The sequence below is a fragment of the Hyperolius riggenbachi genome, chromosome 2 (genome assembly GCF_040937935.1).
Source record: "Hyperolius riggenbachi isolate aHypRig1 chromosome 2, aHypRig1.pri, whole genome shotgun sequence".
Taxonomy (NCBI): Eukaryota; Metazoa; Chordata; class Amphibia; order Anura; family Hyperoliidae; genus Hyperolius; species Hyperolius riggenbachi.
This window is the reverse complement of record NC_090647.1, coordinates 95,366,891-95,384,679: the sequence shown is the minus strand read 5'-3', so window position 1 is coordinate 95,384,679 and position 17,789 is coordinate 95,366,891. Positions and strand designations below refer to the sequence as shown.

General features: G+C 42.3%; 1 protein-coding gene across 2 annotated transcripts in view; it reads left to right on the top strand.

The window, feature by feature from the left end:
• SMAD9 (SMAD family member 9) overlaps window positions 1-17,789 on the top strand; it is an 83,586-nt gene that overhangs the window by 35,767 nt on the left and 30,030 nt on the right. For both annotated transcript variants that reach the window (XM_068265030.1, XM_068265031.1), the window contains exons 2-5: window positions 1,109-1,643; window positions 8,141-8,398; window positions 8,481-8,585; window positions 16,892-17,113. In XM_068265030.1, the coding sequence (XP_068121131.1) occupies window positions 1,232-1,643; window positions 8,141-8,398; window positions 8,481-8,585; window positions 16,892-17,113 (997 nt within the window). In that variant the 5' untranslated portion in view covers window positions 1,109-1,231. The remainder of the gene's footprint in view (window positions 1-1,108; window positions 1,644-8,140; window positions 8,399-8,480; window positions 8,586-16,891; window positions 17,114-17,789) is intronic.

Here is a 17,789-nt window from a genome sequence, read left to right as displayed (position 1 = left end):
AAAAAAAATGATCCATTATTATTATTATTTACATAGCGCAGCCATTTTCTGCAGCATTCTAAATATTCAAGAGTTAATGTCACTTATTGGCCTAAAGGGCTCATGATCTACTATCTGGCTGTATTGCAGTCTAGAGTCAAGTTTCATACACACATACCGCTACTTATGCCCACAGGTATAAGGTACACTTGGGCAACAGTTCAGTGGCCAAGTTCTGTGAAGGCTAACCATGTGTTCTGTTGCTGTGGAGCATGTATGCAATGTAGCTCCACAGGCTGGTACTTTCTTCAAGTGTAACTGTAAGAAAAAAAGTGCCCTTCGGCACCTCAGGGGAAAGCCTTTGGATCCAAAAGTTTCCTATTTCAGAAATCCGCAAGGTTAAGGGTCTCAAGTTGGCATGGAAGAAGTGTCCCTGCCCTTTAAATTTGGGGTCCGTTGGATGCATGGTTACAGAGATATTCAGACTTGAATGTGGCCAGTCGGTGGTGATAGAGATTGCCGCCTACAGGCACGTCACTGAAAAAGTCTTAAACACGCCCACCAATGTTGTGTGCAGAAGGGGGCTGGTAATGCCAAAGTCTTATACCTGGTACACACAATGCAATTTGGTTTCAGATCGACGGTCAAATCAATTACTTCGTTTTTCTGATTGATTTTCCAATCACTTATATAAACATTTTATCAGAAATCAGATCCGACCTATCGGAAATAATTGATTCGACCATCAATCTGATGGAAAATTGCATCGTGTGAACCAGGCATAAGGAATATTGCCAAGGCAACATGTCACTTAGGGGGTATGGCTTACGGGAAACTCTTCAAAATGCAGGTAATTGCATTCCACTTATAGAAAAACTGTGACGGATATATTGCTGATATACAACATATTATTATATTACCACCACATTAAATGCTTGTTTTTGGTTTAGGTCCGCTTTAAGTTTTGGCAGTTGATCAAATTTTGATTCTAAGGCATTTTACTTAGAGGAAGAAGGGCTTAGCACCTCCAACACAATAAATATGAATGCTGTCCATAAATAGCATGGAAATAAGTTGAAGAAACCTTAGTTTTACAGCATTCTAATTGTAACTTTTGTTTTCATATCAGGACCTTCACAGACGTTAACCCAATGCTGAAGGGCTAAATCGAAAGAGTCTTTGCATAAGAAAGCTCAGAAGACTTGGTCTCCTTGTTTTTTCATTAGGACTCCAACTGACATTAACGATTCATATGCACTCCAGCACGCCTATAAGTTCCTTGTTCTCCTTCACAAGCCCTGCCGTTAAACGGCTCCTGGGCTGGAAGCAAGGAGACGAGGAGGAAAAATGGGCAGAGAAGGCCGTGGACTCCCTAGTGAAGAAGCTGAAGAAGAAAAAGGGTGCAATGGAAGAACTAGAGAGAGCACTGAGTACACCAGGACAGCCGAGTAAATGTGTCACCATCCCACGGTCACTGGACGGGAGGCTGCAGGTGTCACATCGCAAGGGCCTTCCACATGTCATCTACTGCAGGGTGTGGAGGTGGCCGGACCTCCAGTCTCACCATGAGTTGAAGCCTCTTGAGTGCTGCGAGTTCCCCTTTGGTTCAAAGCAGAAGGATGTGTGCATCAACCCTTACCATTACCGCCGGGTGGAAACTCCAGGTAAGTTTCACTTGCTGCATCTGTTGGCTGTAGTCTGTTGTCACACACAGGTTTCAGCATAGTGATGGGCACAAATTTCCCATTATTGAAATAAAATTGTTATGCGAAATTTCGGAAAAATTCCTAATTAATTTTGCACGTAAACATAAGGCATCTGTAACTTCGTGCCGACATTAGCAGTTAATGACAAAGCCCCCATACATGCTATCATGCCATAATTGCTATGTTTGTTAAAGAGACTCCGTAACAAAAATTGCATCCTGTTTTTTATCATCCTACAAGTTCCAGAAGCTATTCCAATGTGTTCTGGCTTACTGCAGCACTTTATACTATCACTGTCTCTGTAATAAATCAATGTATCTTTCCCCTGTCAGACTTGTCGGCCTGTGTCTGGAAGGCTGCCAAGTTCTTCGATGTTGTGGTTCTGCTATGAACTCCCCCTTCCAGGCCCCTCTATGCACACTGCCTGTGTGTTATTTAGGATTAGAGCAGCTTCTCTCTTCTCTCTTATCTTTTACAAGCTGGATAAATCGTCCTCTGAACTGGCTGGGCTTTCACATACTGAAGAATTACAGACAAGGGCAAAGCTGTTTGCAGGAAGAAACAAGCAGCCTGAAACTTCAGTGCATGAGAACAGGGGGAAAGAAACACACAAATGATCTCTTGAGATACAAAAGGAAGGCTGTATACAGCCTGTTTGTGTATGGATGTATTTTCTATGTGTGGACATGCTGTACATCAACCTACTTCCTGTTTTGGTGGCCATTTTGTTTGTTTATAAACAAACTTTTTAAAACTGTTTTTGACTACTTTTAATGCGGCTTTTAATGCGGCAGGGAGCGGCGAAATTGTGACAGAGGGGAATAGGAGATGTCCCCTAAAACACTGGTATGTTTACTTTTGTGCGATTTTAACAATACAGATTCTCTTTAAGGGGAATACTGGGAACAAGTAAAAACACTTTTTTTCAAAAAGACCTTGTAGTTTTTGAGATATTTGATTTTGAAAATGCAAGGAAACATTGTTTTTAAACTCAGAAAAGTGAAAGTTTGAAAACCTTTTTTCCATTGCATTTTCAAAATCAATTTTTGACTTGTTTCCAGTATTTCCCTTAACAATCGTAGCATGTATGGCGGATTTGCTGTTAACTTCTAAAGTTGTTACAAAATTTAGCCTAATTACGGGAAATCAACTGCATGTCCAAACTGAAATTACCACAAAACAGCCGGTAGGCTACTTGTGCCCTGCACCCACCGCCCCACTGACTGCCCACTAGAATCGGTATGTGCACTCATTTTTCGACTACCACACGGGCTCGTACGGCTGTATATTTATGCTGATGCATCACGTTTTCACTGAATAAAACCAAGTTGTGGGCAGTGCTGACCTTCACCTCCACTCTTCATTGCAAACCGTAAATACGTATGGCTGTAATAGCGTAAAAATTATGCAACATTTCGCATCATCGTAATTGGCCGATTACGATCATTAATGATCAGCAATTTTGTGTTGAGGTCTTCAGAAAATTCCTTTGAATAGAATATGAGATTACTCTATTTGTTTTGCTAGCTTGACTCTTGCTTTAATTAGGATGACTAAAATTAAGTTATCTACAGACATCAGGCAAAGTTCACTACCCTGTCTGACCAATGTGAGAGATGATTTAATGTCTGCACACTGACCCCCTTATCATCACAGTCCATTTTCCCTCGCTGATTGAGCTGATCTCTGCTGTCAGTGCTGAGGATGTCTCAGTTTCACCCCTCTTTACTCTTTTCCCTAGGCAATAACATGTAAAGTGCCTGAACTGATCTCTCCTGAGATTCCAGAAAGCCTTTTATGCATGACACATTAATTTTGCTCAAGCCAGCAGCTCTTGATTGGATGTGGTGACAATCTGAAGGCTGTATGGGTTGGGTATTACAGCGGTAATGCTTCTTCCCTCCTCTGCCATCATATCTGGATAGCTGTATTGTGATGGGCATGGCCCGCTGTTTTCTAATGTCTGTATGCAGCATATTTGGCAGATGTGTCTGCACATCTGATTGTCACCCAGAGTCTTGCTAGCTTTAGGGGCATTCTTGCATTTATTGTCATCCTCAACAATAAAATGTCCAGACAATAATTAAAGGACAACTGAAGTGAGAAGAATATGGAGGCTTCCATATTAATTTCCTCTTAAGAATACCAGGTGCCTAGCTAGCCTGCTGATCCTCTGCCTCTAATACTTTTAGCCATAGACCCTGAACCAGCATGCAGCAGATCAGGTGTTTCTGAAAACATTGTCAGATATGACAAGATTAGCTGCATGCATGTTTCTGGTGTTATTCAGACACTACTGCAGCCAAATAGATCAGCAGGGCTGCCAGGCAACTGGTATTGTTAGAAAGGAAAAAACAATATGGCAGCCTCCATATCTCTCACTTCGGGTTCACTTTAAACCAGGGCTGTGGAGTCGGGGTCGAGGAGTCGGGGCAATTTTGGGCACCTGGAGTTGGAGTCGGAGTCGTGGTTTCAGAAACTGAGGAGTCGGAGTCGCATGATTTTTGTACAAAATCCACAGCCCTGTTAAGTATTAGACTAAGGAGTCGGAGTCGAGGAGTCGGAGTCTGAGCAATTTTGGGTACCCGGAGTCGGAGTTGGAGTCAGTCGGGGTTTCAGAAACTGAGGAGTTGGAGTTGGAGTCGGAAAATTTTTGTATCGACTCCACAGCCCTGCTTTAAACAATACCAGTTGCCTGGCAGCCCTGCTGATCTATATGGCTGCACTAGTGTCTGAAACAAGCATGCAGTTAATCTTGTAAGACCTGACAATAATATTAGAAACATCTGATCTGCACATGCTTGTTCAGAGTCTATGGTTAAAGGTATTAGAGGCAGAGGATCAGCAGGATAGCCAGGCAACTGGTATTGTTTGAAAGGAAATAAATAATTTCCCCAATTATGAAAAAAATGATTGAAAATTGTTTTGGTCTTTAAATCAAGAAATTGACAGCTCTTGATCGACTTGTGTAGAAAAAAGCGGAAAACAATCAGATTTCTCAAAGAAATATATACCGTATATACTCGCATATAAGCCGACCCGCATATAAGCCGACCCCCCAACTTTTACCTGAAAAAACAGGGGAAAATGATTGACCCCCATATAAGCCGGGGGTAGGAAATGCTGGCCGCCTTATTCCCCTAGTGTGTCCCAGTATAGCTAGTAAAGTGCCCAGTATGGGTAGGTAGTGCCCCAGTATAGCTAGTATAGTGCCCAGTGTAGCTAGTATAGTGCTCAGTTTAGCTAGTATAGTGCTCAGTATAGCTAGTATAGTGCCCCAGTTTAGCTAGTATAGTGCTCAGTATAGCTAGTATAGTGCCCCAGTTTAGCTAGTATAGTGCTCAGTATAGCTAGTATAGTGCCCCAGTTTAGCTAGTATAGTGCCCCAGTTTAGCTAATATAGTGCTCAGTATAGCTAGTATAGTGCCCCAGTTTAGCTAGTATAGTGCTCAGTATAGCTAGTAAAGTGCTCAGTATAGCTAGTATAGTGCTCAGTATAGCTAGTATAGTGCCCAGTATAGCTAGTATAGTGCCCCAGTTTAGCTAGTATAGTGCTCAGTATAGCTAGTATAGTGCTCAGTATAGCTAGTATAGTGCTCCAGTTTAGCTAGTATAGTGCTCAGTATAGCTAGTATAGTGCCCAGTGTAGTGCCCTGCCCCGCACGCTCCCTCCCTCCGCGGCCGCTGCTGCTATTACCTGCTTTAGGCAGCGGCCGCTTCCTAATCTGGGTTCCCCTCTTCATCCTGCGGACTCCGTAACTGTATCACAGCAGCGCGCCCGGCGCTGCTGTGACAATGCAGGGGCCAGGAAAGAGCGGTTCCCCTGGTAACGGCGCCATTACCAGGGGAACCGCTCTTTCCTGCCCCCCTGCATCGTCACAGCAGCAGCGCCGGGCGCGCTGCTGTGATACAGTTACGGAGTCCGCAGGATGAAGAGGGGAACCCGGATTAGGAAGCGGCCGCTGAAGCAGGTAATTTAGCAGCAGCGGCGGCCACGGAGGGGGCGAGCGGGCGAGCGTGCGGGCGGGGAGCGCAGACCACCACCCACGACTCGCATACAAGCCGACCCCCCAACTTTTGGCCCCCTTTTTGGGGGTCAAAAATTCGGCTTGTATGCGAGTATATACGGTATATATTAAAAAAAAAGCTTAGGTTTTTCTGTACAGCCAAAAATTGATCATGTATTAGAAATGGTCCCGAACTGCTCGGCTTTACGCTGGCCTAATACCGCTGTCAGTCACAGTGACAGCAGCAGTGTTAGGCCATCTCATTGATCATCCCTGCTGCATACCCCCAGTCTCTCCAGTAGGAGACTGTACAGTTCCAAGCACACAAATAAGTAGGCAGTGCTCCTTTTTTATTTATCTGCCTGAAATAATTAAACATCAGGTATGCAAGTGACAGTTTCTGTCCGGGTCGGACTGGCTCAGTCTATAGAATAACCCTCACTGATAAGTAATTCCAGCCATAAAACACTTTTCTGTCAGTAAATGGCTTCTGAGAGCAGGAAAGATATAAAAAGGGTCAATAATTCATAGATTTGAGCTCTGGCATACTTCAATGAAAGTGTCATTGAGCAGAAACAATGAAACAATAAACACTTAAGAACTAGACCTAGATTTAAATATAAATTAAAACTGTGGGATATTTAAAAAAAGGAGTTTTTAGGAGAAGGGGGTTATACAATTGTTTTTCTCAGTTTATTTTCACCTCAGATGTCCTTTAAAGTAAAACTAAAGTGAAAAAAGGTCATATACTTACCTATGGAGAGAGCAGGCTGTGGATCTTATTGAGCCTTCCCTGTCCCTCTTGGTCCCCTCATTCCAGCGCTGTTACTTCAGTTAGAGCTATTCAACCAATTGGTCAAATACAGCATGTGCAGTACGGAGCCACCCATCTTTGCGATCACTCAGGGATACAGAAGGCTCCCAGAGGCAGCAAATTTGAGCGAGGGTGACATCGCTGGAACAAGGACACCGAGGGTGGAAAACAGGAAGACTCTTAAGGATCACGAGCCTTCCCTCTCCATAGGTAAGTTTTTAAAACAGATCCACAGATTTGTTTTAAAAACAGCTTGAAAGGGAAAGGCAGTGTACCTCTTTTGAAGAACAAGGCCAGGATTACAGGATAGAGGTCTTTATACAAGCACTAAAAAAAAACGTGTTTCGCAGGATCTCACCTGCTTCCTCAGATCAATCAGATCACAGTGCGAGTGAGAATTTTTTGAAATATCTGTTCAATTTAAGAATTGCAATCAATTTTTCTGACTGATTGTAACATTTCAAAAATATGACCAATGTACCACAAACCTATGTTCAATTTTTCCTCAATTATGATAAAAATGATTAGAAACTCTTAGAAAATTGCTAGGGTGTGTATATTAATAAACTTACAATCCAACACACACCATACAATCTTTTGTAGAAATTGAACAGAAATATCTGGCATTCCGGATTGATTTAAAGGGACTCCGAGCAGTGCAGAAACTATGGAAAGATGCATATCATTTTAAAGCTCTCTTTCTCCTCTTTCCAATGATATATAAACCGCCACCCTACGCCTTTTAGTTTTCGCTATTTTTGCGATTGAAATTGCCGCGGCCGCGATTTCGATCGCGAAAATAGTGAAAACTAAAAGGCGTAGGGCAACGATTTAGGTGTCGTCAGAAAGAGGAGGAAGAGAGCTTTAAAATGATATCCATCTTTCCATAGTTACATTGTATTACACAGGGCGACTTTTTGTCAAAGTCAGCAGCTGCATTCAGCAGAATGGAGCTGCTGACACTGGGGAAAGTGTCGTCCTGTGTAATACAATATAACTATGGCTTAATGGATATCATTTTAAAGCTCTCTTTCTCCTCTTTCTGACAACACCTAAATCGTTGCCCTACACCTTTTAGTTTTCTCTATATTCGCGATCGAAATCGCGGCCGCGGCAATTTCAATCGCGAAAATAGCGAAAACTAAAAGGCGTAGGGTGGCGGTTTATATATCATTGGAAAGAGGAGAAAGAGAGCTTTAAAATGATATGCATCTTTCCATAGTTTCTGCACTGCTCGGAGTCCCTTTAAATCGAAAAAAAACGGGAAATCCGATCGGATTTTTCAGTCGAATGAAAAAAAACTAGATTTTTTCGAGAGATACGATCGTTTTTGTCGAATTGCTGTAAAATCGGATCATTTTATTGTATCGTGTGTGGCCACCTTAACCCTGACAACTGCATGCATATTTCTGGTACATGACTCAGAAACTGTAGAGGTGAAATGATTAGCATGACATCCAAGTAATAACCACTTTTGTGAATGAAGTCCGCAGTGGCAGCTTTCATAATCTCTCAATATTTGTCAGTTTTAAATGGCCTTGATTAATATGTATACATATCTAAGGGTGACTGTTGTTCTCTGTATATAACTTAATCTGGTATGTAACAAATATTAATATATTTTTACATTTTAGTCCTTCCGCCGGTACTGGTTCCAAGGCACAGCGAGTTTAACCCACAGCTGAGCCTACTTGCCAAGTTTCGGAACACGTCCCTAAACAGTGAGCCACTGATGCCACACAATGCCACCTTCCCCGAGTCTTTCCAGCAACCATCATGTACTCCATTCTCTTCCTCGCCCAGCAACATCTACCTCCACTCTCCAAACACCATTGGCTATCCAGACTCTCCCAGAAGCTCATCTGATCCGGGGAGCCCCTATCAAATTACAGGTGAGCTAAACTGATGACTTCTGTACAAATTCTGGCTAAGCTGTAAGTTATCCTAAACATTCATATAATTGTTTGCCCCTAGATACCCCTCCACCACCCTACAACCCTCCAGAGATTCATGGGAACCAAAACAGACACTCCGGCGACTCCACTGAATGCCAGCTTATCATACCAGCCCAAGGCAGAGGTGAGTATTGTTGGTAATTTATATATCATTCCTCAATGTGAGATCCTAACATGTGTGCATAAAACAGGTGGTGTCCAACATAAACGTGACAACTAACACATAAAGTTGTCTATCAAAGCCTACTGCAGTTAAAAGAGACAACAGGAGAGAGCCCATCCATACAGTATTATCCCAAAGTTTTAGTATTTCAAGGAGTCGTGTAATATGTACTGCAGAGCGATGAGTGCTTCTAATGGTCGTCACTGCATTGCGATAGTTAGCCTTTAAGTCCAGTCCCATTTCTATGACCCCTGCAGTGGCACATTTGATGAGAGGCACAACTAGAGGGCGTCATAGCAATGAGACAGAACTGACAGGCTAAGATCCCAATGCAGACCAGTGAGAAAGAAGCACTTACCGCTCTGCATATGCGAAGGCCCGCCCCCCGACCACGGTGCAGCAGTGACCCCAACCCCGGAAGTTAAAAAGGATTCCTGACGGTGTGAATTGGTGAGCTTAAGCACGAACCAAACTCCATATGCCAGAGAATTTAGAATGAGAACCATGACGCTACAAGTGCAAGAAGTGTGAAAGCAGCCTGAAGGGTATCCTAAATGAAAAATAAATGCACAGTTATCTTACCTAGAGCTCCTTCTAGCCCCCTGTAGTCGTTCTGGTCCCTCGCTGTTGTTCTGCACTCATCCGTGCAGCAGCTGCTCTCCTCTGAAAGCTGGCCGGCTACTGTGCATGCGCGCCTCCGACAGCACGCCTTCTCAATCATACTCTCATAGCCAGGAGCATTTGGAGGATCAGGAGCATGCTCAGTTAAAATTTTTATGAACTGCGCATCCGAGGAGATGCGTTGGCTCAAGGCGATGCATTAAGCTTTTGGAGGAGCACAGCTGCTGCAGTGATCGGAGCGAAATGACACAGAGGGACCAGAACCATTACGGGTGATAGGTTAAACTTTGCAAAATGTTTTACTTCAGATTTCCTTTAACAGCCTCCCCTGTTCTGGAAAGGCTTTCTATTGATGCCTGGAACATGGAGACAGGGATTGGTGTTGGGTGTTGGAGCCTGGCTCGCAGGTAGCAACCAGATTCATCCAGAATGTGTTTATTGGACTGTGTGCAGTCCTGTCCTTCTACATCAAACTCTTACTAAGAAGCAATGCTGAATATAATTTTGCCTTCTTAAAACAGAAGGTATTTGCAATAATTCTACTTTAAATGAACAACTGTGGCTTCCCATGATGTGTCACTCCTGAATATGCAAAATATTTTTGAAACCACAGTTGCTCACTTAACTTCTTCCGACCTCCTCACACCGATGGGCGGCGGGAAGTTGGCGCCCCCAGGACCACCTAACGCAGATTGGCGCCAAGTCCTGGAGGCGGGGATTAGCAGGGAATGCATGCACGCGTGTTCTCTGCTCGTTAACAGAGCCGGGATCCATTAGCAGCCTGCCACCCGCAATCAGAGCTGGCAGGCTGCAATGTCATAAAAAACAGCTAATAAACATTTGTACAGCATTGCGATCTAGCGCAGCACTGTACAGGGGACAGCCCTGTCACTTAGCTGCCCCTCTGATTGGCTCACAATCTAATCCCTCTCATAGGCTGATGTCTATGAGAGTGGAATATTATGTACGGAGCGCAGTCAGAGGAAATTTAGTGGAGGAGGGGGGAAAGAGGGGGTAAAAAGTTTTAAAATTAATTTAACAAAACAAGCGCAGCAGCAATCAGAGACCATGAAAAAAATCCTCCACTAATGGCAAGAAAAGGAGGTAAAATTCATTTTGGTGGTAAGCTGTATGGCTGAGCAATAAATCGTTAAAGCTGCATAGTCCTGAATTGTAAAAAAAAATCACCTGGTTACTAGGGGGGAATAAACCTGTGGTCCTCAAGTGGTTAAAGCTGAATTATCACAAATACCTTCTGTTTCAAGAAGGCAAAATTATATTAAGCCTTGTTCTCATCTTTAAACAAAAAATAACCTCCTAAACCATACTCAAAACCTTGGAAGCACACCATTCCTTACAATGTCATTGTACGCTGTAGAATTAAGTTCCTCCCGCGGAAGTAGCTCAAGCAATACCAAAAACAGCCCAGACAATTTTTCAAAATCAACAGTTGACACTAACAGGCCCAGTGCACACCAAAAACCTCTAGCAGATCTGCAAAACGCTAGAGGTTTTTGAAGCATGTTTAGAGACGTTTTCTAAACATGCCTAGCATTTTTTGGAGCTTTTTTGTACAGCAGATTACAAATATTGTTACAGTAAAAGCTGTTACTGAACAGCCTCTGTAACAAAAACGCCTGGAAAACCGCTCTGATCTAGCATTTTTCAGAGCAGTTTTCCACTTTCCTATACTTTACATTGAGGCAGAAACGCCTCAGAAATCTAAAAAATGCTGCAGCCCCCGAGTTTGCGTTTGTTGAAAAAACAAACCGCTCTGGTGTGCACCATCCCATTCACTTTTATTAGCCAAGTGGCTTTCTCCCTGCAAGAGTTTTAAAAAACGCTTCAGAACCGCTCTGGTGTGCACTAGCCCTAAATGAGCACAGGTAGTGTCCTTCTCACATTTGTTAAACTCAGATCCAATCATCGGACTGCTGGTTGGTGAAGACTCCTGATTCTAGAGAATGCATTTCCAGAGTCCAGTGTGTTTTTGGTGTACTTTAGATAAGCATAGTTATCTCATTAATCAAACCAATAGGATGATGCAGTGCCAAACTAAGCGGTTACCGATCCTCCACGTCTCCTCCTTGCACTAACTCAACAACATTTACTATGGTTAGTCACTTTTTCAATAAACTATCCAAAATTGATCAGAAGTTTATTATTTATGATATGCTGGAGTCAGCTGATTACTGACAGATTCAATCAAAGTGGTTGAATCTGCTGGGAAGCTGACTTACAAAACTATTGGCAACCACAAAATCAAATTCAATTTACCCACTGCTCTCTATTTAGTATGCAGCCTGGAACCTTACCCTGCATTGAAAGCACTCCAATCCATTCAGAAATGTTTCTGCTATAATAAATCTCAGCATGGCTCTATTTGGTACATTGCCAACGAGAAGGAAGCTTGTCATCAACCCTCCCACACCCCTCCCTCCCTTCGCCCTTCCCACATTCCTGCTCCTCACTGATTGGCTGAGGGCAGTTCATTGAGCTGCTGAAATCTGTTCTATGCTGTGCTCACAAGTGTTTACAAAGCATGCTAGCTATGACAGTGCAGTTTCTAGGAGAAAAAAAAGTAAGGGAGGAAATTACATCAGGATTGGATTGGCTTCAGTCAGAGGGAATCAAGATGGCAAATGCCATGAACAGTGTTCTCTATTCACTATATAAAATTCACTGAAATGAAAACGTGGACAGTGCAATACATCTGTTATGTAAGTAGAACAAGTAGTTATCTACTTATATATATGTTTTTTTCCTGGTATAGTATGGTTGGCCCTGCTGCTTTAACAGACGTAATGGTTGATTGGGGTCAGTGCAGTAAGTTATTTTTGGGGGGAGCTGGCACCCTGTGATAATCCCACACCCATCTCTGTTCTGTTCAGTATTATCCATTCTACTGCAGATGTTTATATATGGCAACTGCATGGCACTGTGCTTAATTTCATGTACCTGTTAATAATAAATAAGCGTGCCTGGAACACATAGACCCATGAGAAGGATTGTTCATATTTTGATCATGTATTGTTTATTAGAGCCTTATCATTCCCCAGAAACACTACATAGGATTTGATATTTTTCATTGGCTAGGTTCCCTCTTAAACAAAGAATGTAAGCTGTCTTGGGCCAGGGACAGCTGCCATTGAGGTTGATGCAGGAACTGGCAGTGAATATACAGTGCAAACACAATGCGGGTTAATATTACCGCGCTCACACAACTGCCCCGCGATGGGCTCGTAGCGCGACCACAGTACTCCAGTAGCGCTGCTACTACTACCGTAATTACCATAATAGTGGCCGTGCTACTGGAGCATTGCGGTCATGCTACAAGAGCACGATACACTGACAGGACCGTGCACAGTAATATTAACCCGGGCTGTGTATGCGCAGTATTTTTACCGCTAGTTCCTGCATCAAGGCCAATGACTCTATTTACAGTGGGATGTGAAAGTTTGGGCAACGTTGTTAATCGTCATGATTTTCCTGTATGAATCGTTGGTTGTTAGGATAAAAAATGTTAGTTAAATATACAGTGGGTTGCAAAAGTTGAAGTTTTCCACATTTTGTCATATTACTGCCACAAACATGAATCAATTTTATTGGAATTCCACATGAAAGACCAACACAAAGTGGTGTGAAAATAATACATGATTCCAAACATTTTTTACAAATAAATAACTGCAAAGTGGTGTGGGCATAATTATTCGGCCCCCTTTGATCTGAGTGCAGTCAGTTGCCTATAGACATTGCCTGATGAGTGCTAATGACTAAATAGAGTGCACCTGGGTGTAATCTAATGTCAGTACAAATACAGCTGCTCTTTGAGGGCCTCTAAGGTTGTCTAAGAGAATATTGGGAGCAACAACACCGTGAAGTCCAAAGAACACACAAGACAGGTCAGGGATCAAGTTATTGAGAAATTTAAAGCAGGGTTAGGCTACAAAAAGATTTCCAAAGCCTTGAACCCAGCACTGTTCAAGCGATCATTCAGAAATGGAAGGAGTATGGCACAACTGTAAACCTACCAAGACAAGGCCATCCACCTAAACTCACAGGCCGAACAAGGAGAGCGCTGATCAGAAATGCAGTCAAGAGGTCTACAGCTCAGGTGGGGGAATCTGTCCATAGGACAACTATTAGTTGTACACTGCACAAAGTTGGCCTTTATGGAAGAGTGGCAAGAAGAAAGGCATTCTTAACAGAAAGCCTAAGAAGTCCCGTTTGCAGTTTGCCACAAGCCATGTGGGGGATACAGCAACCATGTAGAAGAAGGTGCTCTGGTCAGATGAGACCAAAATTGAACTTTTTGGTCAAAATGCAAAACGCTATGTGTGGCAGAAAACTAACACTGCACATCACTCTGAACACACCATCCCCACAGTCAAATATGGTGGTGGCAGCATCATGCTCGGGGGGTGCATCTCTTCAGCAGGGACACGGAAGCTGGTCAGAGTTGATGGGAAGATGGATGGAGCCAAATACAGGGAAAACTTGGAAGAAAACCTCTTGGAGACTGCAAAAGACTTGAGACTGGGGCGGAGGTTCACCTTCCAGCAGGACAATAACCCTAAACATAAAGCCAGGGCAACAATGGAATGGTTTAAAACAAAACATATCTATGTGTTAGAATGGCCCAGTCAAAGTCCAGATCTAAATCCAATCGAGAAACTGTGGCAAGATCTGAAAACTCCTGTTCACAAACGCTGTCCATCCAATCTGACTGAGCTGGAGCTGTTTTGCAAAGAAGAATGGGGAAGGATTTCAGTCTCTAGATGTGCAAAGCTGGTAGAGACATACCCTAAAAGACTGGCAGCTGTAATTGCAGCAAAAGGTGGTTCTACAAAGTATTGACTCAGGGGGCTGAATAATTACGCACACCCCACTTTGCAGTTATTTATTTGTAAAAAAATGTTTGGAATGATGTATAATTTTCGATCCACTTCTCACATGTACACCACTTTGTATTGGTCTTTCATGTGGAATTTCAATAAAATTGATGCATGTTTGTGGCAGTAATGTGACAAGATGTGGAAAACTTCAAGGGGGCCGAATACTTTTGCAACCCACTGTATCATATAGGAGACACACAGAGTAATATTTGAGAAGTGAAATTAAGTTTATTGGATTTACAGAAAGTGTGCAATAATTGTTTAAACAAAATTAGGCAGGGGCATAAATTTGAGCACCACAAAAAAGAAATTAAATCAAAATTTAGTAGATCCTCCGATTGGAGAAATTACAGCCTCCTAACGGTTCCTGTAGGTCACAATGAGAGTCTTGATTCTGGTTGAAGGTATTTTGGACCATTCCTTTTTACAAAACCTCTCTAGTTCATTCAGGTTTGATGGCTTCTGAGGATGGACAGCTCTCTTTAACTCACACCACAGATTTTCAATTATATTCAGGTGTGGGGACTGAGATGGCCATTCCAGAACGTTGTACTTGTTCCTCTGCATGAATGCCTTAGTGGATTTTGAGCAGTGTTTAGGGTTGTTGTCTTGTTGAAAGATCCAGCCCCGGCACAGCTTCAGCTTCATCACTGATTCCTGGACATTGGTCTCCAGAATCTGCTGATACTGAGTGGAATCCATGCGTCCCTCAACTTTTACAAGATTCCCAGTCCCTGCACTGGCCACACAGCCCCACAGCATGATGGAACCACCACCATATTTTACTGTAGATAGAAGGTGTTTTTCTTGAAATGCTGTGTTTTTCCTCCATGCATAACGCCCCTTGTTATGCCCAAATAACTAAATTTTAGTTTTAGCAGTCCACTGCACCTTATCCCAAAATGAAGCTGGCTTGTCCAAATGTGCTTTAGCATACCTCAAGCGGCTTTTTTTGGGCTGTGGGCAGAGAAGAGGATTCCTCTGCATACAGCATCTCCTTGTGTAAAGTGCGCCGAATGGTTGAACGATGCACAGTGACTCCATCTGCTGCAAGATAATGTTATAGGTCTTTGGTGCTGGTCTGTGGGTTGACTCTGACTTCTCACCATTTGTCGCTTTTGTTTATCTGAGATTTTTCTTGGTCTGCCACTTCGATCCTTAACTTGAACTGAGCTGGTGGTCTTCCATTTCCTCAATATATTCCTAACTGTGAAAACAGACAGCTGAAATCTCTGTGACAGCTTTCTGTATCCTTTCCCTACACCTTGATGGTGAACAATCTTTGTCTTTAGGTCATTTGAGAGTTGTTTTGAAACCCCCATATTGCTACTCTTCAGAGAAAATTAAAAGAGGAGGGAAACGTACAATTGACCCCCTTAACCATTTAATGACAATGTAACATATTAAAACGTCATGCTTTAGCCTATTAACGGCAACATGACGTTTTAATACGTCGCGCATTCCCGCCGCCGCTCCGCACATGTCCGCGCCGCTACCGCCGCCGTTTCCATCGGGATCCCTTGTTAAGTGATTAGGGGAGAAGACCGAGCGGTCCTCTACCCAATCGCAATGCCTGAAGTGAATGGGCGTGACCGCGAACAGTAGCCACCTCCATTCATAAAACAGGAAACTGTTTAAGTTTAATAAAGTGTAAAAAAAAAAAAAAGTGATCACTTCCTTAACGGGAGAGTGTTCACTAGCGCCATCTTGTGGCCAAAAAGTATATTACACATACAAGCACAAACATACTATGTAAAATACACAATATTAATAAAATACGTAAATTACACTTCCACCCCCCCCTTAAAAAAAACCACCTGTAAAAAAAAATCAGCTTAAAATCAATAAATAAACAGTTGACTGAGGGAAAATTAATTTTATTTTATTACATAGGAGTTTGTAATTATGGCTAAAACAAAACAGAAAAATAACACCTATATTTCAAAATAATATATTGTCGCCATACATTGTGATAGGGACATAATTTAAACGGTTTAATAATCGGGACAGCTGGGCAAACAAAATGTGTCGGTTTTATCCACAGGAGAATGTTTAATTTTAAAACTATAATGGCTAAAAACTGAGAAATAATATTTTTTTTTTCATTATTTCTGTATTTTTCCCATAAAATGCATTTAGAATAAAAAAATTCTTAGCAAAATGTACTACCCACAGAAAGCCTAATTGGTGGCAAAAAAAAAACGAGGTATAGATCAATTTTTTGTGATAAGTAGTAATAAAGTTATTAGAGAATAAAAGGGAGGAGCACTGACAGGTGAAAATTGCTCTGGTCCGTTAGGGTAAAAACCTTGGAAGTGAACTGGTTAAATTCTCTTTCTTATAATTGGATTCACCTGTGTATGTAGATCAGGGGTCACTGAGCTTACCAAGCCAATTTGAGTTCCAATAATTAGTTCTAAAGGTTTTAGAATCAATAAAATGACAACAGTGCCCACATTTATGCACCTGCCTAATTTTATTTAAACAATTATTGCACACTTTCTGTTAATGCAATAAACTTTATTTCACTTCTCAAATATCACTGTGTGTGTGTCTCCTATATGATATATTTAACTGACATTTTTTATCGTAACAACCAACGATTTATACTGGAAAATCATGACGATTAACAATCTTGCCCAAACTTTCGCATCCCACTGTATATCACATCAGTAATGCATCTAGTTTCATATTGTTAACGTAGAACTTGCATTTGGTATTGGGTTTTATTTTCTAATGCTCCATTTGCAGAATTTCGCCCTGTTTGCTATGAGGAGCCATTACACTGGTGTTCTGTTGCTTACTATGAGCTGAACAATCGGGTGGGAGAGACGTTCCAGGCCTCATCCCGCAGTGTCCTCATTGACGGCTTCACGGATCCTTCCAACAACAAGAACAGATTTTGCTTAGGCCTCCTCTCCAATGTCAATCGAAACTCCACTATTGAAAACACTCGCCGGCACATTGGGAAAGGTAAAGCAAAGCTGTTATAAACCCGATTTATAGAAATTTAGCATATGATGAAAAACTAGGTGTGGAAATAATTTTTAGTTCCAGAAATGAAAAAAAGTTTAAATCAATTTAAGCTCCTGCAATTCTCCTTTATTAAGTGAAGACATCCATCAAAATTAAACCTTTCCCCTCTGCTGCCGCTGAAATTCCCGGCAGTGTTAACCACTTCGCATCCAGACCTTGTTTTCCCCTTATTGACCAGAGCAGTTTTGACGCTTTAGCGGTGTCCCTTTTTAATCAGCCATAACTTTATCCCTACTCACGACACCTAAATGATCTAGGTATCGTTTTTTTCAGGACAAACTAGACTTTCATTGGCGGGTATTCTGTCCCGATAATTTTTTTTTCTGCGCATTTTAGCGGGAAAAAAGAGGGGAAAACGTTAAAATTGCATTATTTCTCAGGTTTTCTTCAATTCTAGTAAAAAATACAAAGTGCTACAGTAGGTAAAAGACATGCCATCAGTATTAAGTCCCCCAAGGATAGATAGCCAGATGTGTGCCCAGTATCAGACCCCCCCAGTATAGCCAGATGTGCCCCCAATATCAGCCCCCCAGTATAGCCAGATATGCCCCTGCATTTGCGACCCCCCCCCACATATATTTATACAGCTGCGTATCACAAATAAGCACACCTC